At 37.3% G+C, this 24,679-nt stretch overlaps 1 protein-coding gene across 1 annotated transcript in view; it reads left to right on the top strand.

The window, feature by feature from the left end:
- The window catches only part of washc4 (WASH complex subunit 4), a 30,205-nt gene that overhangs the window by 3,913 nt on the left and 1,613 nt on the right, over positions 1 to 24,679 (top strand). The window contains exons 2-32 of the mRNA XM_062992530.1: positions 1,534 to 1,673; positions 1,771 to 1,824; positions 2,870 to 2,935; positions 3,064 to 3,109; positions 5,714 to 5,781; positions 7,791 to 7,873; positions 7,970 to 8,012; positions 8,090 to 8,193; positions 9,001 to 9,121; positions 9,277 to 9,400; positions 9,509 to 9,636; positions 10,913 to 11,073; positions 11,189 to 11,315; positions 11,480 to 11,605; positions 11,862 to 11,969; positions 14,767 to 14,913; positions 16,022 to 16,101; positions 16,492 to 16,597; positions 16,770 to 16,886; positions 16,989 to 17,157; positions 17,965 to 18,119; positions 18,210 to 18,284; positions 18,384 to 18,488; positions 18,810 to 18,944; positions 19,046 to 19,154; positions 19,241 to 19,307; positions 19,431 to 19,517; positions 20,711 to 20,858; positions 20,987 to 21,083; positions 21,639 to 21,835; positions 23,352 to 23,448. Of these exons, the coding sequence (XP_062848600.1) occupies positions 1,534 to 1,673; positions 1,771 to 1,824; positions 2,870 to 2,935; positions 3,064 to 3,109; positions 5,714 to 5,781; positions 7,791 to 7,873; positions 7,970 to 8,012; positions 8,090 to 8,193; positions 9,001 to 9,121; positions 9,277 to 9,400; positions 9,509 to 9,636; positions 10,913 to 11,073; positions 11,189 to 11,315; positions 11,480 to 11,605; positions 11,862 to 11,969; positions 14,767 to 14,913; positions 16,022 to 16,101; positions 16,492 to 16,597; positions 16,770 to 16,886; positions 16,989 to 17,157; positions 17,965 to 18,119; positions 18,210 to 18,284; positions 18,384 to 18,488; positions 18,810 to 18,944; positions 19,046 to 19,154; positions 19,241 to 19,307; positions 19,431 to 19,517; positions 20,711 to 20,858; positions 20,987 to 21,083; positions 21,639 to 21,835; positions 23,352 to 23,448 (3,390 nt within the window). The remainder of the gene's footprint in view (positions 1 to 1,533; positions 1,674 to 1,770; positions 1,825 to 2,869; positions 2,936 to 3,063; positions 3,110 to 5,713; positions 5,782 to 7,790; positions 7,874 to 7,969; positions 8,013 to 8,089; positions 8,194 to 9,000; positions 9,122 to 9,276; positions 9,401 to 9,508; positions 9,637 to 10,912; positions 11,074 to 11,188; positions 11,316 to 11,479; positions 11,606 to 11,861; positions 11,970 to 14,766; positions 14,914 to 16,021; positions 16,102 to 16,491; positions 16,598 to 16,769; positions 16,887 to 16,988; positions 17,158 to 17,964; positions 18,120 to 18,209; positions 18,285 to 18,383; positions 18,489 to 18,809; positions 18,945 to 19,045; positions 19,155 to 19,240; positions 19,308 to 19,430; positions 19,518 to 20,710; positions 20,859 to 20,986; positions 21,084 to 21,638; positions 21,836 to 23,351; positions 23,449 to 24,679) is intronic.

The raw sequence follows: 24,679 nt of genomic DNA, 5'->3' as shown, positions 1-24,679 counted from the left end.
TAGCCATGAAACCTCCCACACTAAAATGACAGGTGTTTCAGTTATTTTGTCCAACCCCTGTATATATATATATATATATATATATATATATATATATATATATATATATATATATATATATATATATATATATATATATATATATATATATATATACTGCCTTTAAATATGTTCTGCATTTATCCTTAAATTCTTTTAATGAGAATAAAAGTTAAAGAGATGAGAAAGCTGCATCTCATCCAGTCAGGTAACAGTTTAAAACAGTTTTTGCCTAAATTACCACCCAAGACTTCTTTTTTCTGTTGTGTTAAAAAGGTAAAATAAAAAATGCTGTACATAACTTTTGGGCATTTGTGGGAAGTGGTACTGACGTAAGTTTGTAAATACGAAATGTACTTTTGCTTAAGGATACATTTAGCCATGATTTTCGCAGAACTCTATTGAATGGTACACCACAGTATGAAATGGTACACATTTAAATCCAGAACTATCTGTACTGTACCTGATGTGTCCGATTCTAATTGCACAAGGGTATTAGGTGAAAGTAGGAAAAGTTTGCTACAGATGAGTCTGTGTCGGCATTCTCCACCAGATGCTGAGAGCAAATCAAACCACTGTGACTGTAAACAATAGCAACAACAATAAGATTTTTGGTTTGCCATACTGCGGGTTTTGTTGTAGAGCTGCTTGAATCTATTGCAGTAGGGGTTTAAATATGCCACTTTATACCAATAAGGGTGACCATATTTAGCATGGTACAATATGGGTCACTTGGCAATGAAAACAACTAAATGTGGGATCATACATTTAAATACATAACATACTATAAGGTACCGTACAGTGGAAAATGGGCATCATTGTACCCCAAGTGCTTGTGTAGTAACTAAAAAGCCCATTGGGATATAACTTTTTGGCAAAATAAATTACAACAAAAACACGTTGCATTTTTAAGATTAAAAATATATTAAAACGTGTTCAAATAATTTTGTTCAGTTTTAAAATCAAACTATGTGTACTTCACACGTGTAAATTACATCTGCAATGTTTAAATACCAGATAAAGTTCAAGAAGGGTGTTAGTTTATTAAAATAAGCATGTCTATATGTATTATTAATATAAAAACAATTTTCTAATTTATGAAGTTGAATTCTTGTCATAAAGAAATGCCAAAAACAATTAAATGCCCATTCATACAAACATACAAAATGTAGCAATACATTTACATTTACATTTTCAGCATTTAGCAGACGCTTTTATCCAAAGCGACTTACACAATGAGCAACTGAGGGTTAAGGGCCTTGCTCAGGGACCCAACAGTGGCAACTTGGTGGTGGTGGGGCTTGAACCGGCAACCTTCTGTTTACTAGTCCAGTACCTTAACCACTGAGCTATCACTGGCCCAAATAAGACCAAAATGGTCACTTTTACTGTGCTTCTGCAGTCCAGAAACTAAAGGAAGGGTTGTGCTGAGTGTACTGTGTTGTTCTTATAACAATTTATTGATTAAACACTGGGACTTCTCTCTTTATTTAGAAATTCACACAGAAGTGCAGCTAAAAAACTACAACAAGTTCTTGGAGGGCTACACATCTCAACTGAAAGCCTTTGAGGAAGCTCTTGATGACTCCATTGGAGATGTTTGGGACTTTACCCTGGATCCAATAGCTTTGAATGTGTGTGTTCATCTCATTGTTGTTTTGATTTTTACCTGTAGAAAGCATTTTGTTTATGATTCCAGACACACTAAAGTTACTTTGTCTTATTCTGCAGCTTTTACCTTATGAGCAGTCCTCTGTTTTAGAGCTGATCAAAACAGAAAATAAGGTAAGTAACATCAGCTGTCACTTCACAACTTCATTCTTTACATTAACTTTAAATTCTTAAAGATGACTTTTATGTCACCACAGAGGTGGTGCTAGCAGCAGGGGAATTGCAATAGGGAATAGGAAATTAGGAGGAAAAAGGGGAAATATTCCCACAAATGTATGTAAATGTTGTCAGATCACTAATTAAACTAATGTAAGTAATACCAAGTATTAGCTAACACACTCTCTAAAGCAAAAACTGAATTGATTGAGCAAAATCGATAAAAGAGTGCTTTTTTTAAAGAGTGTAAGTTTTAAGGGTGGCTAAATGATGAATGTTAGGTAGTCATTGTGTTCAAATTTTAAATATTTATGACTGTCATTGTGCGTTTTTTTCCTCTTACAAAAGACCTCAAGTGTATTAACCTTCTCATTAACCTGGCATGGGCTGCAGCTTGTAAAGCTCTTGTTATCAGGCTTCCTGTGTCTCGGAGAAAGAATGTCTCCTTGTTTGGTGGCCTTCCTAGAAAAAATGCCTAAAGTAGAGAAAAACAACCGTGAAATAAAGAAAAGAAAATGATTTGATACAAATTACAATTTACAAAAAAAATTAAATAAACTGTTTAATTATGTTTTATTGCATTTATAACATCACAATCATTTATTTACCAAATGTAGGAAATGGTTTGCTAATAAATTGATACGGTTTCTGAACCATGTATAAATATCAAATAATAGGTAAATGTTATAACCTTTGTTGATCCTAAATAGTTAAATAGAAAAAATAGTTTCAGGGTGGTGTTTGCATGTTCTCCCCGTGTCTGCATGGGTTTTCTCCGGGAGCTCCGGTTTCCTTCCACAGTCCAAAGACATGCAGTCAGGTTAACAGGTGATACTTAATTGTCCATGACTGTGTTTGATGTTGAACTTGTGAGCTGATGAATCTTGTGTAACCAGTATCTACCGTTTCTGTCATGAATGTAACCAAAGTGTGTAAAACATGACATTAAAATCCTAATAAATAAATCAATATAAAATATGTGCTTTTTGTTTCGTTTGTGTAGGTTCTCAATAAAGTCATTACAGTATATGCAGCTCTCTGCAGTGAAGTTAAGAACCTGAAATATGAGGTATGTAGCAAATGCTGTTTTACTTTAGGATAAAATTAGGATTCACAGGACTGTTCGATAGAAAATACATGACAGTTTTTCACTGCCGTTGTTATTAATGTATAATTTGTTTTGTATTTTGCATTTAGGCTGAGACAAAGTTTTACAATGGCTTGTTGTACTATGGTGAAGGAGGTAATCATTTTATTACTGTACATTATGCTATAAATGTATATATTTAGAAGAATTCAAGAGAATAGGATATATATTCATGGTTTTATATATATATATATATATACAGTGTATCACAAAAGTGAGTACACCCCTCACATTTCTGCAAATATTTTATTATATCTTTTCATGGGACAACACTATAGAAATAAAACTTGGATATAACTTAGAGTAGTCAGTGTACAACTTATATAGCAGTGTAGATTTACTGTCTTCTGAAAATAACTCAACACACAGCCATTAATGTCTAAATGGCTGGCAACATAAGTGAGTACACCCCACAGTGAACATGTCCAAATTGTGCCCAAAGTGTCAATATTTTGTGTGACCACCATTATTATCCAGCACTGCCTTAACCCTCCTGGGCATGGAATTCACCAGAGCTGCACAGGTTGCTACTGGAATCCTCTTCCACTCCTCCATGATGACATCACGGAGCTGGTGGATGTTAGACACCTTGAACTCCTCCACCTTCCACTTGAGGATGCGCCACAGGTGCTCAATTGGGTTTAGTCCATCACCTTTACCTTCAGCTTCCTCAGCAAGGCAGTTGTCATCTTGGAGGTTGTGTTTGGGGTCGTTATCCTGTTGGAAAACTGCCATGAGGCCCAGTTTTCGAAGGGAGGGGATCATGCTCTGTTTCAGAATGTCACAGTACATGTTGGAATTCATGTTTCCCTCAATGAACTGCAGCTCCCCAGTGCCAGCAACACTCATGCAGCCCAAGACCATGATGCTACCACCACCATGCTTGACTGTAGGCAAGATACAGTTGTCTTGGTACTTCTCACCAGGGCGCCGCCACACATGCTGGACACCATCTGAGCCAAACAAGTTTGTCTTGGTCTCATCAGACCACAGGGCATTCCAGTAATCCATGTTCTTGGACTGCTTGTCTTCAGCAAACTGTTTGCGGGCTTTCTTGTGCCTCAGCTTCCTTCTGGGATGACGACCATGCAGACCGAGTTGATGCAGTGTGCGGCGTATGGTCTGAGCACTGACAGGCTGACCTCCCACGTCTTCAACCTCTGCAGCAATGCTGGCAGCACTCATGTGTCTATTTTTTAAAGCCAACCTCTGGATATGACGCTGAACACGTGGACTCAACTTCTTTGGTCGACCCTGGCGAAGCCTGTTCCGAGTGGAACCTGTCCTGGAAAACCGCTGTATGACCTTGGCCACCATGCTGTAGCTCAGTTTCAGGGTGTTAGTAATCTTCTTATAGCCCAGGCCATCTTTGTGGAGAGCAACACTTCTATTTCTCACATCCTCAGAGAGTTCTTTGCCATGAGGTGCCATGTTGAATATCCAGTGGCCAGTATGAGAGAATTGTACCCAAAACACCAAATTTAACAGCCCTGCTCCCCATTTACACCTGGGACCTTGACACATGACACCAGGGAGGGACAATGACACATTTGGGTACAATTTGGACATGTTCACTGTGGGGTGTACTCACTTATGTTGCCAGCTATTTAGACATTAATGGCTGTGTGTTGAGTTATTTTCAGAAGACAGTAAATCTACACTGCTATACAAGCTGTACACTGACTACTCTAAGTTATATCCAAGTTTCATGTCTATAGTGTTGTCACATGAAAAGATATAATGAAATATTTGCAGAAATGTGAGGGGTGTACTCACTTTTGTGATACACTGTATATATATATATATATATATATATATATATGCTTAAACAGTATATAACCATGGGGATATACATACAGGATAGCTTAAAAATAGCTTAAATAGTTTAAATAATGCCTTAAATTGCTTGGAAAATGTGAAAAAATTATCATCATATGCAAGATTAAGCACCATGGGACCACCCAGCCATCATACTGTTCAGGAAGGAAACACTTTCTTTCTTTTAAAGATGAATGTACCTTGGTAAGAAAATCAATCCAAGAACAACAGTAAACGACCCTGTGAAGATGCTGGAGGAAACATACAAATGTAGGATTATCAGCAGTAAAATATCTTCTGTATTGACATGACCTGAAAGGCCATTCAGCAAGGAAGGAGCCACTTCTCCAAAACCACCATAAAAAGGTTACAGCCATGTTACAATTTGCAGTTGCACATGGGGACAAAGATCTTACTTTTTGGAGAAATGTCCTCCGGTCTGATGAAACAAAAATGGAACAAAATGACCATTGTTGTGTATGAAAGAAGAAAGAGGAGGCGTAGCAGCCAAATAACACCACCCTAACCATGGAGCATATTGGGCTGGCAGCATCATGTCGTGGGGGTGCTAAGTTTAAAGATAACAAAGTAAAGGTAATTGGGTGGCCATCACAAAGCCATGACATTAATCCCATAGAAAATGTATCGCCAGAACTGTGTGAGCAGGGACCCAAAACTGAGAAACTCAGTTACACCAGTCCTGTCAGGTGGAATGGGCCAACTAATTGTGAGAAGGTTGTGGAAGGCTATCGGAGTGTTTAACTCAAGTTGAACAATATTGTATATATTTATGGGCACATTTAAAGGTCATTAAGGGTATCACTGTATCATTAATCATGAAAGCTGTGTTTTTTTGACATTTTTTGTGTTTTTGTGTCACAGTTTCAGACACGAGTGTGGTGGAGGGAGAGTGTCAGGTTCAAATGGGGCGCTTCATCTCTTTTTTGCAGGTGATGATACTTTTTCAGGTCATGTACGTTTAAGTGTAGTTTAGTTTTTAAACACATAAAGGAACAAGTAAATCACTTGTTGAAGACTAAAGCAGCTGTATATTTCCTTTTACCTGGCCTTTATATATGTAATGCAACATGCAAAAACACAGCAATACAATTATTTTAATGACCTCGCAAGTGTACTTGACACATTAAGTTATGTAGTGCAGTTTGGTGAGTTCTGTGTATGTTGGTCTAAATTTTAAGTAGCTTTCTATACACACACACACACACACACACACACACACACACAATCACACACACATTACAATTAAACCCCCAGCACCAGAACTTTGTAGGCCTATCCAAATTCCACCTGGAATTTGCCCCAGCTTTCATCTGGTCATCCTGTAATTCTTTCGCAATAACAGTGTTTTTTTTGTTTATAATAAACCTGCTGAGGCTTTTGAGCTTTCTCCAGTGGCCAGGCTTGCTGCTGCGCTATAAGACTGGCAGTTGTAGCCTAGCGGTTAAGGTACTGGACTAGTAAGCAGAAGGTCGCTGGTTCTAATTCCACCACTGTCAGGTTGCAACTGTTGGGCCCTTGACCAAGACCCTTAACCCTCAATTGCTTAGACTGTATGTCGCTTTGGATAAAAGCGACTGCTAAATGCCAAAAATGTAATGTAAATGTAAGACTGAAACTTTTGCACAATACTCCCAATAGTCTCTCTCAAAATGTTCAAGGTATTGGAAATACCCATGGTATTTTGGTGAAACAAAATCACCTCCTCTTTTAGTTTTTGTGACAGCTTTTTTTGGTGGTTTTTATATAACACACTACAGCTGATGCAAATTAAGGGTTGTTTTTGAGTTCCCAATAGTTTAATCATGTTATAACCCAATTTTAGATTTTACATACTTGCAGAAGATTTTAAGATCAGCAAAATTATATAGGGGTTGAATAACTGTGACATGACAGTATTAAAATATTATAAAACTCTAAAATACTCCATTATTGTAGCTAATTAATTAACTTTTAACCTAATCCCAGTCATTTCATCCTGGATATTTGCTTATTTAAATCAAAACAATGACTTTTTTGGCCAGGCAGTGTAGTATGCCAGAATGATGCTGCACACCCTACTACAGGGTGAGTCAAAAGTCTCAGGACACTCTTTTATTTCAGAAACGAAAGGGAAAATGACATATCTGAATACCCCAGCAAGTAATGGGTGAGGGGGCCTATCTTTTAGGCTATGTCCGGAACATGGCCGCCAACTTGAAAGCCGCCATATTGGATCAAGGGCAAGTTTTTCCAATGGGAAGGTGGTCATGTAGCATATCAAAGAAGACCAGAATTTTCTCAGAAATTGATTGCCGCAATCAGATCCCAAGTTCCCTGTGATGCACAGCTGTTTGACGTGTTCAATGTGTTGTCCCTGGTGCTGAACACAGAGCTGAAGGCGCTGGATTCAATTGTTATGAACCCACATGAGAATCTCTGGAGAAATGCCCCCACGATGCGGTGCTGAAGGTGGTGTTTGTTGTGGATTTTCTCAGCATACACAATTTGTTTGAGATGACCCCAGAGATAAAAGTCGAGTGGTGTGAGGTCAGGTGATCTGGGCGGCCATTCCATAGGACAACGATGGGCAATCCAATGACCAGGGAATTGAATATCCAGCCACTGACGAACAATCGATTTCTGAGAAAATTATGGTCTTCTTTGATATGCTACATGACCACCTTCCCACTGGAAAAACTTGCCCTTGATCCAATATGGCGGCTTTCAAGATGGCGGCCATGTTCCGGACATAGCCTAAAAAAAAAGGCCCCCTCACCCATTACTTGCTGGGGTATTCAGATATGTCATTTTCCCTTTCGTTTCTGAAATAAAAGAGTGTCCTGAGACTTTTGACTCACCCTGTATATGTCCAAGAGATCACCAATTGCACGTCCAGCTAATATTTCAATAATTAACTTAAACAGTGATACAATTTGTCATGTCTTTTCTTTCTACATAGGAGCTGTCCTGCTTTGTCTCACGTTGCTTTGAAGTCGTGGTTAACCTGGTTCACCAGCTGGCTGCACTCTACAATAACAACAGGTGAGAGTTTGAATTCTGTGTCATTTCAACATTTTTTTTTTTTTTTTTTATGTTAATCATAGTTTCACTTTTATTTTCTTTGACCTTTCTTTGTAGAGCTGCCACAAAAATAATTGAGTCAAGTGGAGTGCATTTTCAGGTAAATGTTTGTAAAGATCACTTTTGATGTTCCCTGTGTGTGATTCATCCTTTAAGACAACTGTATGTTTTGAGCAGACGGTGTATGAGCACCTGGGTGAACTTCTGGTGATACTGATCACCTTGGATGAGATAATGGAGAACCACGGCACTTTGAAAGACCACTGGAAGATGTATAAAAGGTGGGGAGGTTAGAAACACATATGAACCCATGATAACATTAAAACATTGACTCTAAACAAACCAAATCTTTTGTATGCAAGGATTGTAGCACCCTTGGACGAATCATATAAATGAGCCAGTGATAGCTCAGTGGTTAAGGTACTGGACTAGTAAACAGAAGGTTGCCGGTTCAAGCCCCGCCACCACCAAGTTGCCACTGTTGGGTCCCTGAGCAAGGCCCTTAACCCTCATTGCTCATTGTGTAAGTCGCTTTGGATAAAAGCGTCTGCTAAATGCTGAAAATGTAAATGTAAATATAAATGTGTGTTTGTGGACTAAAAATGGGACTTTAGTAGTGCTTAGTGGTTTGTTTTTTAAGATATGTTTTTGATAATTTTCTTGTTTTAGTCAGGCTTTTTTATTTTTTTTTACTATGTGAGGGACATAAAGCTTTAAGATTTGTTGTAACTCGGTGGAATTGATTCTTTTCTCAATTCCCAAATTGACTACGACATACACAAACTAGCACACAGCACTCAAGTAAATTCTAAAGAAATATTAGAGGTTTGTCACAGTTAATCTGAATTCCCAAATTTGATTTTAATAAAGATTCTGGACTGATTTCGGGGTAGGTATAATTATTTTATATCTGTTTTAATCAAATCTCTTTCTTTACTTCTGCTCTTTAGTGAAAACCATTCAGACACTCCAGGAATTTGTAGTTTCCAAGTCAAATGAACCAATAATCACAACTGTGTCTTATTAAAAACACGTTTGTGCATGTACTGTACATACTTATTTAATAAAAAATTGTCTTGTGTTTACAGATTACTTAAATCTGTTCACCACAACCCGTCTAAATTTGCAATTCCTGAGGAGAAACTGAAGCCATTCGAGAAGCTTTTGCTGAAGCTTGAAGGCCAGCTGCTGGACAGCATGATCTTTCAGGTATCACCTTTATTATACATGTTTTCTGGAGTGCATTCTGGAGATAGGGAAGTGAAGAAGGCAAATTTAATAAATAGTGGATGTTAGCCTGTATCTAGAGGACAGGGGATATTTTGTTTGTGTGTAATTGATATTTCTCTTTATGTACTTGAAAGGCTTGTGTAGATCAGAGATTTGACAATCCTGGGGAAGGTGTGTCAGTCTCCAAAAACAGCGCCTTTGCTGAGGAGTTTGCTCACAACATTCGCACCATCTTTGCCAATGTGGAGTCAAAACTCGGTTTGTATCTCCTTACTATTAACAATCAACTAATAATTAATAATAATTATAACCTATATAATAAAGTAATGCATTTCTCTGCATCATGCCAAATATTTGTGTTAATAGGTGAGCCCTCAGAGATTGACCAGAGGGATAGATATGCAGGAATATGTGGCCTTTTTGTCCTGCATTTCCACATTTTCCGAACGGTTGATAAGAAGCTCTACAAATCACTTTTGGATGTGTGTAAAAAGGTTTGTCTGCATATATTAATAAACAAAAACATGTTGTAAAGCTGCATGGGTTACCAAACAACTTGAATGTTTGTATTTTGCCAACCCTCACATTATGTTGACACATGCCATAACAATTCACTGAGAGGGAGGGCCCCTAATCATGTTCTATATCACCTCTATGTACTATATTTGAATTGTATTATTATTTTCATCAACCGCTTTATCCTGGTGGGTCCGGTTTCATCAGGAAACCATGCAATGCAAGGCAGGAATACCCTGGGCAAGGCAGATATTAATCGCAGACTGTTTGTTTGTTTTTTTGGGGGATTTTAACATCATGTTTTACACTGGTTACATTCATGAATGAATGGTAGTTACAGGTTACACATCAGTTTAAGTTCAATGTCTAACACAGTCACAGGCAATTTTGCATGTCTTTGTGCTTTGAAAGGAAACCAAAGCTCCCGGATAAAACCCAATCAGACACTGGAGGTAACATGCAAACTCTATACAGAAAGGACCCTGAACGATCCACCTGGGAATCGAACCCAGGATCCTCTGGCTGTAAAGCAACAGTGCTAATTTATAAAATTTTATAAAATTAGATTAAGTATGTAGTATGGGCCTGTGGTAGCCTAGTGGGTAGGGCTTTGGGCTATCAACCGGAAGATTGGCGGTTCAAATCCAGGCTCTGCTATGTAGCCACTGTTGGGTCCTTGAGCAAGGCCCTTAACCCTGTCTGCTCCAGGGGGGCCGTAAGTTGGCTGACCCTGTGCTCTGACCCCAGCTTCCAACACCAGCTGGGATATGCGAAGAAAGAATTTCATTGTACTGTACATCTGTATATGTATATATGACAAATAAAGGATATCTTTCTTTCTTTCTTTCTTTCTAAACAAATGCACCAAAATTGTCATTATATATTCAGTGTAAATTTTAATATAGGCGCTATATAGGCGCTAGTGTGGCGCATAGATTAATTATGCGAGCCTACTACTGCTAAGATCCAGGATTCAAATCCCTATCTGTGCTATCAACTGGTCAGGTGTCTACATACAGACATGATTGGCTATGTCTGATTGGAGGGGGTGAGGCTCAAAGATGGATAAGCATCCTGGTACTGCATTTGCTCCCAGTGATTCTGGGGAAGCAGAATCCACCATGTGACCAAGATAAAGCGGTGGTGAAACATATAAATGTAATTCTATGTAATGTAATATTTCCATTTGTGTGTGCATGTGTAAATGTCCATGCATAATTTGCTTTGAATAAGCTTTAACCTTTTCCCTAAAAGGTTCCTGCAGTTACGCTGACTGCAAACATTATCTGGTTTTCTGACACGTTTTTGGTTAATAAAGTCCAAGCAGCAGCCAAATTGATGGATAAGAAAAGTCTTCAGGCTATTCGTACCAGCAGAGATACATTCTTACAACAAAAGGCCCAAGTGCTAACCAAGTGAGTTATATGGTATTGCAAGACAATTTAATGAAAATATGAATGTAGTGTTTGTATTGTTTTGTTTCATAGTACGTATTCTGTGTTAAAGTCTGTGGCTGTCTCTTTTTTCCAGAGACGTACAGTCTTATTATGTGTTTGTCACCTCGTGGATGATGAAGATGGAGGCTATCTTATCTAAAGACCAGAAATCTGACAAACTTTCAGAAGACTTGAGCAACAGGTGCAATGTCTTTCTGCAGGTAAAGACATTTTAGTATGTATACTTGATTATGTAGTCTTAGTCTTGGGTAATAAGAGCATTTTCTTCTTTTCTTTTACTAATTTCTGTAGAACTAATTGTTTCAGGCATTGTGTAATAAATTATTTGGATTTGAAGATAGCCTCTGGTTCTGTATTTTTGCAGGGAATCCTGTATGCATACAGCATTAGTATCAACATAAAAACCACCATGAACTTGTACATGTCAATGCAGAAGCCAATGACAAAGACCTCTGTGAAGGCCCTGTGTCGTCTGGTGGAACTACTTAAGGTAAAATGTCTTTTCCTACTCAGATAGCAAACTTAACAGAATTGATTTATTATAACCTGAATTATGGTTGTTTAACCTTTTTGTTAAAGAACAGTATTGACATATGTATTTGAGAAGCCTGCCATTTATTTACTGACTATTTGTTAAATAGTCTTTAGAAAATAAAGATTTTAACAGTATTTAGTAAAACATGCTGTAGAGCACATGATTGTTCCTCAATTTTTTATTAATAACTTTGTTTTTTTGTTATACAAAGGCAATAGAACACACATTTCACCGCCGGTCTCTAGTGGTGGCAGACTCTGTTTCTCATATCACTCAGCAGCTGCAGTCACAGGCTCTGACCGCTATTGCTACAGCCAAGGTAAAGTTCTCAATGCATTAGCATGCCCAAAGTCCAGCCCACTGACCAAACACAACTTGTTACATGTGCACTTCATAATTCCAGAAGAGTTGGGACAGCTTGTACAATGCAAAAAAACTGAATGCCGTGATTATTTTTATAGCCATATTGACTATTTTAACAAAAACTATTACAAAGACAAGACATTTAATGTTTTATTGAAATAATTTTAAAAAATTGGGACAGGGACAGTTTAGAAAGTTATAAAATGTATTAAATTACATCTTGAGCAGTTAATGCAGTCATGCTTAAGTATAAAAGGTTCATACAGAAAGGTATAGTTGTTATGACTGGCTATTTTGCCAAAAATGGCATGTATGGTGTAATTAAATACAGATCAAAGAAAATGTTTAATTAATTACTTGACCACTGTTATGGTTAGAATTTCACATACTATCCCAACTTTTCTGGAATTAAGGTTTGTAGACCTAAATGTGTATTGAAAGAACCAAAACAATTTGATAGCAAATTTTGGCCCCCATGTGGTTGGGTATTTGTCCAAATATTGATCATTAAAAACAAATATCGACCCCATCCCCATGGAAAGTCCAGCAGTTGGTTATAATCCTATATCTAACCCAAAACAAGAAAACGAAGACCTTCCAGCATCCATGAGTTTCTATGATGTAAGGAGCAGATTCTCAAATCATCAGATCCTCCACACAGACAGTCAAAACCAAAAACCATGTAAATGCCGCACTCGTACCAGTAAACACCCGGTATGGACAGAACATACAGGATCAGAGCTTGATGTTTACTGCAGAAACCCAGGTAATAATCATGGCATTGGAATACATAGAGAAAACAAGACACAGACTCAAGAACATGTCTGCAGACACTTAACACCCAGGAATCAACTCAATTTTCTGGGTTCTGGAGCATTGTGGGCGAGAGGGAAACAAGATTGCTAACACTACAGCAAAGAAGGCCTATGAAAATTAAGACCAAAAACTGTCTCATTTGCCCAACAGATCTTAAAAACCTATAAACAACTATATCATAAATAGATGGACCGCAAGTTGGAATGACCAAAAATCCATCAAACTATATGAGATAAATCTAGGCATAAGAGTAAGAAAGCAGATGTAAGGTGTATATACACAAGATAAAGGATTGGACATACAAGACTTGCACATTTGCATCTAATCAAAGGAGAAGCACCACAATTTCAAACTTGCAACACCACTCATCCTAAATTACATACCTCTGGAATGCCCCACATACAACAACAAAATTGTAGACAGTGGAAACCATTTTTTTTTTTTATCAGTGAAAGTCCTGTAATTCATAAAAATGTGCATTATCCAGGACATAGCCAAAAGAGCTGTTGACCTTTATTGACCATTACATGGTATCTAGTACTATGCATACTACCTGAAATAACTTTACTATTTTAACATGACATTGCATGTCTTTTTATAGTTTTATTGTGTTTTTATCCTGTTGTGTGTAGGTATTGTTTTGATAATATCTACAGGGGTTGGACAAAATAACTGAAACACCTGGTTTTAGACCACAATAATTTATTAGTTTGGTGTAGGGCCTCCTTTTGCGGCCAATACAGCGTCAATTCGTCTTGGAAATGACATATACAAGTCCTGCACAGTGGTCAGAGGGATTTTAAGCCATTCTTCTTGCAGGATAGTGGCCAGGTCACTACGTGATGCTGGTGGAGGAAAACGTTTCCTGACTCGCTTCTCCAAAACACCCCAAAGTGGCTCAATAATATTTAGATCTGGTGACTGTGCAGGCCATGGGAGATGTTCAACTTCACTTTCATGTTCATCAAACCAATCTTTCACCAGTCTTGCTGTGTGTATTGGTGCATTGTCATCCTGATACACGGCACCGCCATTGGATGCACATGGTCCTCCAGAATGGTTCGGTAGTCCTTGGCAGTGACGCGCCCATCTAGCACAAGTATTGGGCCAAGGGAATGCCATGATATGGCAGCCCAAACCATCACTGATCCACCCCCATGCTTCACTCTGGGCATGCAACAGTCTGGGTGGTACGCTTCTTTGGGGCTTCTCCACACCGTAACTCTCCCGGATGTGGGGAAAACAGTAAAGGTGGACTCATCAGAGAACAATGCATGTTTCACATTGTCCACAGCCCAAGATTTGCGCTCCTTGCACCATTGAAACCGACGTTTGGCATTGGCACGAGTGACCAAAGGTTTGGCTATAGCAGCCCGGCCGTGTATATTGACCCTGTGGAGCTCCCGACGGACAGTTCTGGTGGAAACAGGAGAGTTGAGGTGCACATTTAATTCTGCCGTGATTTGGGCAGCCGTGGTTTTATGTTTTTTGGATACAATCCGGGTTAGCACCCGAACATCCCTTTCAGACAGCTTCCTCTTGCGTCCACAGTTAATCCTGTCGGATGTGGTTTGTCCTTCTTGGTGGTATGCTGACATTACCCTGGATACCGTGGCTCTTGATACATCACAAAGACTTGCTGTCTTGGTCACAGATGCGCCAGCAAGACGTGCACCAACAATTTGTCCTCTTTTGAACTCTGGTATGTCACCCATAATGTTGTGTGCATTGCAATATTTTGAGCAAAACTGTGCTCTTACCCTGCTAATTGAACCTTCACACTCTGCTCTTACTGGTGCAATGTGCAATTAATGAAGATTGGCCACCAGACTGGTCCAATTTAGCCATGAAACCTCCCACACTAAAATGACAGGTGTTTCAGTTATTTTGTCCAACCCCTGTAAGTGCAAGGTTGATCTTTCTGTGTTGTGCTGTAGAAAAGGGTGATCTCTGATAAGAAGTACAGTGAGCAGAGACTGGATGTGCTTTCTGCTTTGGTACTGGCTGAGAACACTCTGAACGGTCCGAGCACCAAAGAAAGAAGACTGGTGGTGTCGCTAGCGCTTAGCGTGGGTACTCAAATGGTAAGAGAACAATGTGCATGAGGTGTGGCTTAAGGACAATTATAAGCACTATCAGCTAGCTTATATAATCAGCTGGCTGATTGTATAAGCTAACAACTATCATATTGCTGTATGCTATATGGGCATCCAGGCTGTAATGAAGCTAGTAGTTTTGTTATGGGGCTAACTAAAGAGACCTTCAGTTTCTTAATAAAAACAAAACAGAGCATTTCGCTATGCACAAACAAAGACCAACATCCCCTTATACAACATTTTCTACTGTAACATTAAGCAATAAATCAATACAGACAAAAGTTTTGGGGTTTCTTTAAAACTATTCTGAGGTTGTATTGTTTTTGTGGAATGTATATGGTATATGAGAGGGGTATAAATCTTTTGTAGTGTTTTTAACAGCAGATACAAAATGATAGTAATACTTTTTATACCCTTGCCAAGAACAGACAGCATGTGCTTGAAGTGACAATATTCTGTACTGATTAACTATGTAGCATGCAGTCAAACCTTTACTAACTACTCAAGTGACAATTCTCAGTTATTTATTCATAATAAATAAAATGTTTCATAATACACCACAATATCTGGAATTATTTATTGTTTTAAATAATTAATTATTATTATTTATTTTATTGTAGATAACAAGTAAATAGTAGAATAGTAAAAATGGCTGGTTCAGCTAGGGATTGAATACAATTTACAGTTACGCAAAATTTATGAGGATATGGCAGGATAATCTATGGGATTTTATGTACTTTAGCACACAGTTGACAGGCTGGCAGCTAGCAACACCTAGCATGGCATTAACATAGCTGCTCTGTGAGGCATTGTGATACTAATAAAATGTGCCTGTTGAATTATGTTGAGTTATTTACCTCTATATACATGTTCCACCTCATTGATTCCGGAAACAACTAGATGTCAGTTTTTATCCCAAAAATGTAAATATAAATATAAAATTTTAAATTTCAATTACTGCACTCTAATGATTCATATGGTAGGAAACTAAAAGATAATACATTTGTGAAAAAATAATTATAAATAATGACAATAATTTGGCATTGTGTGCTATTAACTACAAACACATGACTTACATTTTTATTTTGTTTTCTAGAAAACATTCAAAGATGAGGAGCTTCTGCCTTTACAACTTCTCCTAAAGAAACTGGACCTGATCAGTGAATTAAAAGAGAGGTAATGATCATGAAAGCACAAACATTTCTTAATGTATTATATGTATAAGGGATGTAGAAGATGGTGTTGTTGTTTGAATAATGCTGTCTGTTTGAAAAAGTCATTTAAATTAATTTTCAACAGTTGACTATTGTTTCTAATGAGTGGAGCTACAGATCTCTCTTACACACAAGCAGTCTAAAATATTTTAAAAGATTCAACTTTGTAACTTAAATTTATAATGAAAAAAATTTATTATATTGGAAAATAACACAAAAAGTAGCAGGTTCATTAGTGGTATCATATTTTTGGCCTCCATTGTATGTAAATCATGTTTTTGGCAGTTTACTATAACAAAATGTGTCTATTACCCCTTAAAGTCTAGCTTAAAATATTTTTTCTTTTTTTCAGGGTTAAATTACAGTGTGACTGCAGCTTTCTCTACTGGCACCGTGCAGTCTTTCCTATTTACCTGGATGATGTATATGATAATGCTGTGGATGCAGCTAGGATTCATGTATGTCTTAAAACTTATGTTTTACTGCTATAATTGTACAATGTTCTTACTTTATATTTCAATAAATTGATCCAACTTTTGCATTTTACTTAAATACTACCATACTTTAATTGCTGTTAATCATCCAGTGAATAAATGAATTTTCTAAATGACTTTTCTTGTTATGCTGTAGTACATGTTTAGTGCTCTCAGAGATAGCGTTCCCACCATGCTGTACACCAAACACCTGGAATCCTGCGAGCAGCTGCTAGAGTGCTATGACAAGGAAATCATGGAGGTCTTCAATGAGGTGAGAGAGAAGATGCTTAAGTAGAAACTATGTGTGAAAAATTTTAGGAGTTTATGGATTTAAAATGGCTTGGTTTGTTATTGGCCATTTATTTTCCATTAGCATTTGTTGGACAAGCTGTGTAAGGAGATAGAAAAAGACCTTCGGCTCTCAGTCCACACCCATCTCAAGCTGGACGACCGAAACCCTTTCAAAGTGGGCATGAAGGACCTGGCTCACTTCTTTTTCCTCAAGCCCATCCGTTTCTTTAACCGCTTCGTTGACATCAAAGGTCAGATAGTCGAAAGACATTATTTACACATTGTTGACTGAGTACTGAGAATTTCCAAAGAATTTTACAGAGCTGTAAATTAAAAAAAGGTTTAAATTCCCCATGAACAGGGTTAACTCCTGGATGACTTAATTCTGATTATATAGAGTGGTCTAGTGCAGATGCCACAGTTTTGTATGTCTTTTAAACAGGGTCTACTGAAATTCCCTATTTAGTCAAATCAAATTTATTTGTATAGTGCTTTTTTACATAAAATCAAAGCAACCTTTCAGCATCCAGAACCAAAAACCCCTGTTGAGTAAGCTGAGGGCGACAGTGGCAAGGAAAAACTAACTTAAAATTACATGAAGGAACCTTGAGAGGAACCAGACCCATCCTCTTTGAGTGGCCTGGAGGATAATTTGAATGAATTAGATTTAAACAAACCATACATACACAAAATCTTTTTTAAACAAAAGTTATAACCAGTGGAAAAAGAATGATGTTCTTCATTTTTTCAATCCAGTCTGTGATATAGTCTAATAGTGAGGTCTGGTTGATTAAGTCCCCAAAACATCTCTACCCATGACCAATGCAAGACTAGCAGGTAGTCATTTTCAGTTTATTAATGGTTCCTAAAATGCATACTACACATTGTGTCAGATTTGTGATGATATTCTTGGTGCATTGATCGACAAACTATTTAATACTTTAGGATTAAAGATGCAGAGATGTTCACAATGCTAATTTTGGTAGTAAAGGCAAGTATAAAAGAAGGTGTTTGAGCATGAAATGCATCTAACTAACAATGCTTTATTTATATTGCAGCATATGTAACTCACTACCTAGACAGAACATTCTACAACCTGACTACAGTGGCTCTCCATGACTGGGCCACCTACAGTGAGATGAGGAACTTAGCCACACAGCGATATGGCCTGGTCATGACTGAGGCTCATCTTCCTAGTCAGACCCTGGAACAGGTATGTTACTTTATGTTTACTTAGGATTAAGCAAATTCTTGCAGTGTCTCAATACTATGTGCTTCTTACAACCACTGTATTCTCCTCTAGGGACTGGATGTGTTAGAAATCATGAGAAACATCCATGTTTTTGTCTCACGTTACCTTTACAACTTAAACAACCAGGTAAGTCATGTTTTAACACCAGCTGTTGCTGGATTATTCATCCTGTATTTCAGTATTTGTGAATATATGGTACACATGACTGTGTGCACTTATCTGTAGATCTTCATTGAGAAGACGAGCAACAACAAGCACTTGAACACCATAAATATTCGGCACATTGCTAATTCAATTCGCACCCATGGGACCGGCATCATGAATACAACAGTGCGTAAAGTCTATTTGTTTGTTTTTCCCATTTTATTTTCATCAACTGCTTTATACTGGTCAGAGTTGTGGTGGGTCAGGTGCCAACAGAAAACACTGAGCACAAGGCAGGAATACTCTGGGCAGGGCGCCAGTCTGACAGCACAGCTGCGATTCCAACCTGGATCTCAGCAGTGGTGTGCTTGCATAATAGGCTGCTATTCCACCTAGTTTGTAATTGTGTGAATGAGCTAAAGATTATACAGTGTTGATCCTTTTAAAATGCACAATGTGGTGCCGAGGTCCATGCAGGCAGACTAATGCACCATCTTTTTTATTTAGGTCAACTTTACCTATCAGTTCCTCCGTAAGAAGTTCTACATCTTCAGCCAGTTTATGTATGATGAGCACATCAAATCCAGGCTAATCAAAGACATTCGCTTCTTCAGAGAAACCAAAGACCAATCAGATCAAAAGGTAGGAAACTCTCTAACTGCACATTCTTTTAAAATATGTTTTATTATATTTATCTATGAGTTGTTGTTTTCTGATCACTTGGTTTATTGGAACATTTACAGTACCCCTTTGAGAGGGCAGAAAAGTTCAATCGGGGTATCAGGAAACTAGGCATCACTCCAGATGGCCAAAGCTACCTTGATCAGTTTAGACAACTCATCAGCCAGATTGGTAAAGCTTTTTTTATGCTGCTCTTTTCATATTTACTAAAATGCTAAGCAGTTGCAGTATTTATATGTTTTTACTTTGCCTTTCAGGTAATGCAATGGGGTATGTACGGATGATCCGCTCTGGAGGTCTTCACTGCTGCAGTAGTGCCATTAGGTAAAGTCACATTAGACACACATACATTAACTGTGTTACTGATGTAGTGCTCTAAATATCTTCATAAAATTACACTTTATTTATATTGGTATGTCTATTAGAGATATCTCTCTTCTGTTTCAGGTTTGTTCCAGATCTGGAGGATATTGTAAACTTTGAAGAGCTGGTAAAGGAGGAGGGCCTTTCTGAGGAGACCCAGAAAGCAGCCAGGTACTAAAGTATAATCTCTCTGCAGTCTCTTTTGAACACATAACACAATACAACATGGTACATTTACTAATCCATAATTCTTTTTATTACTATTCAGTAACAGACAAGGCATATGGGTGGAAACTGCATTTAACTTTTTCATCAATCCAGTTGTATCCAATTACCCAGTTATATCTTTTCTTCATTTCTGCAGAGCAAATGACAGGTTTAATATTTATAATGTTGGCCAAACTAAGTTAAGATTTTATGATGTAAATGCCATTGTTATGGTAAATGTCAGAGTCACTATTACTGCAGGCTTTAGCCGACTTTTTGTCTACTACTAAATACAACCCTAGTTAGACAAATGCAAAAATTATGCCCAAAATTTCCTGGTTAAACCTGACCCACTGCAACCCTGACCAGGATAAAATAGTTGATGAAATAAAATTAAATGAAAAATAAATGATTAACTGCAAACTACAAATCTGGAAAAGTTTATAGAACAATGCAGTTATTTTGTTATTCATACTTGCATTACATTTAAAATGGGCCAATTTGATATTTTGATATTATAAATGAAACTTTTTTGGTAAATATACCAAAACATTCATTCCAACTTTCAAAAAGTAAAAAACAAAAGGTTGGGACAGGACGATGTTTATCACTGTGTTACATCACTGTTCCCTATAACAACACTTTTACTATTTAACAGCCTTTGTTACTGTATAGTTTTTCTAATGTGCCACATAGTAGATAGATAGATAGATAGATAGATAGATAGATAGATAGATAGATAGATAGATAGATAGATAGATAGATACTTTATTGATCCCGAAGGAAATTAGTCTTAGAAACAGAATGAGGGTCTAAACTGCAGGTAGGTAGGTCTAACAGCTGCAGTTTTTAACATCACTTGAGTTTAGAAATCACTGATTTTCATTGCCATTTGCATTTCACATGCCATCCTAACTTTTCTAAAATTGAGGTTTGTAAAAAAAAGTATATCATTATTCAAGCAATGAGTTACACATGTCTCTCTGTAGTTACCCAGCAGCCTACAGATTGGAATGATAGTTTTTACATTCTGTAGTGTAGGAACGTAGCATAACTGCCATGGTTATTTTCATATGATTACACCAAAAAGATTTTTACTAATACTTAAAATCTAACCGATTAGCTTTTATCAGAAACAAACACTTCTTTCATTTCAGACACCTAGACAGTGTGCTGAGTGACCTGACCAGTAACTCTGCTGAGGGAACTGAATATTTCAAGATGCTGGTGGGAGTGTTTGCTCCGGAGTTTCGCAGCATGAAGAATATGCATTTAAGGAACTTTTACATGATTGTTCCTCCTCTGGTAGGCAGTAATCTACACTTGTCATTTCTTTGTTTTGCAAATTTAAGCTGCTTCCACTACGTACATTTTTTTATATATATTTTTTTTTATATATATTTTTAAGTTGAAATGTACTTCTTCTTTTTTAGACTGTAAATTTTGTGGAGCATTCCATTAGCTGCAAGGAGAAGCTGAACAAAAAGAACAAAAGTGGAGCAGCATTCACAGATGATGGTTTTGCCATGGGTAAGAGTAGAAAGTTTATCATACTGCTTCTGTCGGGGTTGCATGCATACTGGTACTGACAAAGTATTAACCTATCAAATAACTGTATAAAACTGTGTAATAACAGTACAACAGTGTCTCAGGTAACCAAATGGTTTTCATGAAAAAAGTCAGATCTTTTTACAATTAAAATTTCACTAAAAATAAAAATGTTAAATAATTATTTAAAAAAAGCTATACAAATAACATTGTCTTCGTGTCTGCTACCCATGGAGTCACATTGCAATAGTCTTCTGGTGCTATTTTGTGGTGGAGCAGAAATGTTTTACATTGAAGATGCTGAATTCTGCACTAGGGCACTTTTTTCCAGTTATTTGAAAGACCAGAAAAATCTAAGGAACTGAGTAAAGTTTCAGCACTCCTGAACATACACTTCTTATTTAATGTTTATGTATTAATACATTTCTACCAAAACCATTGTAACTAATGTGGCATCAGTCAATATTTTGGTATTGTGAAAACTCCAGTTTCTCTAATGGTCATAATTTCTTTTTCCCCACTTTATTCTCTGCTAAGGTGTTGCCTACATCTTGAAGCTGTTGGACCAGTATCAGGAGTTTGACTCATTGCATTGGTTCCAGGCAGTTCGAGAGAAGTACAAGAACGAAATGAGCGCAGTGATAAAAGAGCAGAATGTTCAGGCAACTAACCAAGATGAGAAGCTCATGCAGACTATGAACTTAACTCAGAAGAGATTGGACATCTATCTTCAGGTTTGCTATGAGTGGGATTTTTGCCTTAACTGTGTCCAATTTAAAAATCTTTTAATCCGGACTACCTTTAATTTCCCAACTTGGTGTCTTTCACACTATAGCTTTACAAGGCAGTTTACTGGATTGGTTATTCGCTGTTTCTGTTCTTATTAATAAGCATTAATACATATCTGGCTTAAAGTTTAAAATGACATAATTTAATATATGCAGTACAGTCAACCCTTGAGTTACGAACGGTTTACCATACGAACATTTCGGGTTACGAACGATCTTTTTCAACTTAAGGTACGAACAAATTTCGGATTACGAACCGAAATTCGCGAAACACGTGACGTCACGAACAAGTTGACTCCGAATGTCTCTCTCTCTGTATATATACAGTGAGTGAACATTCGCACAGCGGATGGTGTTTTTCCGGTGTTTTCAATATTAAAATGTCCCCAAATAAGGTGCAGAGAAAGCACAGAGCTGAGAAAATGAAAAAATCACTATTTGTTGTTATATAATTAGTCCTGCCAGTAGCTGTCACTGTGTATCAGACAGAGGGGACAGTGAGTGAGAGAGAAGAAGGAATTAAGATCAGTAAAGTATTCTTTCTTTCGTGCAATTACACCTACAAAATACAACACTATTGAAATAAAGAAGGAAATAATAGAGAAATATGAGAGTTATTGTTGTTTCTGGTAGATACATTTTATAAAAAAAAGAAGGAAATGTGTTATGGTGTATGTGATGGTGTATTATGGTATATGAAATGTGATGTGGTGTGTTTTTATGTACAGTACTGTGTATTGTTGTTTATTATTGTTTATTACAGGAATGTCTATTCTATAATTAATGAGGCCAGTGGTAGCTCAGTGGTTAAGGTACTGGACTAGTAAGCAGAAGGTTGCCGGTTCAAGCCCCGCCACCACCAAGTTGCCACTGTTGGGTCCCTGAGCAAGGCCCTTAACCCTCAATTGCTCATCGTGTTCCGCTCATTGTGTAAGTCGCTTTGGATAAAAGCGTCTGCTAAATGCTGAAAATGTAAATGTAATGATTTAAGGAAAAATATACTTGTATTTATAACAAAAAAGACCATTTAAGACATTAGAAAGGCTAGGTAAGGGGGTGGTTTGGGAGGTCTGGCACGGATTCATTCTATTTACATTATTTGTTATGGGAAAAATAGGTTTAACTAACAAACATTTTGACTTAAGAACAGCCCTTCGGAACCAATTAAATTCGTAAGTCAAGGGTCTACTGTATTATAAACAATATTAAATGGACCTATCAGACAAGTGAATACTGTGATTCTATGTTAAGTTACAGATGTGTAATTTGTATGTAGCCCAGTAATTTTCAAGTCCAGCTTAGTGCAGTGTTATGATTACACACACCCTTCTATAACATTACTATACAAATACGGATGTTGGAAAACTCATTCAGCCAAAGAGTTGTATTTATTTTCTCCTGTTGTTGTTTCTGTTAGTCATTTGAGATTTTAGCTTTCTGACACAACATACGTCCTCCGCAGGAGTTTGAGCTGCTGTACTTTTCACTGAGCAGTGCACGGATCTTCTTTAGGGCCGATAAGACTGCCGCAGAGGAAACCCAGGAGAAGAAGGAGACGGGTGAGTGATAAACAAACAATGCTTAGCACTGATCAGGTACATGTGGCTCTATAAACATTACTCCATTGAACATTGTGTCTACTGCACTGAATTCCAAACCAAGATGTGGTCTAACATGGTGTGAACTTCCAATTAAATCTACTCTAAAATAGTGGTACTTTTACAGATTTTCAGTGTGGACAATTTTGTTTCAAATCACTTGATTTAAATAAATGTTATGTTTATGTATAAAATAAGTGTTCGAGAGAATTTCTTAATTAAGTGTTCAGGCAGTTAATTAAGTGTTTTAAACGATTAACAAACCACAGATAACTTCTTTGGTTTGCACATATGACAACTTTGTCATGACAGCAAATTAGAATATTTATTTAAAGTGTAGAAACATATGCACATGAGCTTTTGTTACATGTTAGTGATTGACTATAGGTGGTGAGGTCTCTGTATCATTAGGGATAGTTTGATTGTACCTATTAAAAACAGGTGAATCAGTGGTCTTTTGCCAAGGTATGGCAGAAAATCTAAACTGTCAGCTTATTTAAGCAATAGAACACTTGAGGTCGTGTGTTATCGCGAATAACATCACGCCATGATGTTATTCGTGATAACACACGACCTCAAGTGTTCTATTGCTTTTATACAACAGTTTTTACAAAATAAATAAAGAAAATAAATCAAAGAAGCCCTGAATTGCATAATAAATATGCTTTAATATTGACAATACCTAACGCCAAAATGTAGTTCCACAACGAATATATAGTTTAACTCTACAAAGCAGACATCCTAAGTTGCAAAAACTCATTTCAGGGAGGTAAGAACAACAAGAAGAAAAAGTCAAGAACCTCTGAAGAGAAAAAAAGAAATAAAAAACCTCTTGCACACACCAAAGGAGATGGGTGAACTTTTAGGAGCCGTTAACTGGGCTATTAAGCTAACTGTTCGTGTTACAAACACATTAATGTTCCCTACATAGTGCACTAGATTGTGTATCAGATAACGCATTCATGTTCACTACATAGTGCACTAGACAATATATTAGACAATTGATTTATCTTCCCTACACAGTGCGCTAGATTGTATATCAGATAACGGATTTAAAATGCAATCGGGGAAAAAAGTCTGTGTCGCCTGCATGCGCGTTTGTGTGCATGAAGCTTGTCGTTACTGGCAACGCGTCAGCGGAGTAATACAGTTGTGGTGTGAAAAGGCCGTGCTGTTATCACAAATATCAGCA

Source organism: Trichomycterus rosablanca, chromosome 1 (assembly GCF_030014385.1).
Source record: "Trichomycterus rosablanca isolate fTriRos1 chromosome 1, fTriRos1.hap1, whole genome shotgun sequence".
Taxonomy (NCBI): domain Eukaryota; kingdom Metazoa; phylum Chordata; class Actinopteri; order Siluriformes; family Trichomycteridae; genus Trichomycterus; species Trichomycterus rosablanca.
The sequence above is the reverse complement of the archived record's forward strand: the minus strand, read 5'-3'. Positions and strand labels throughout refer to the sequence as shown.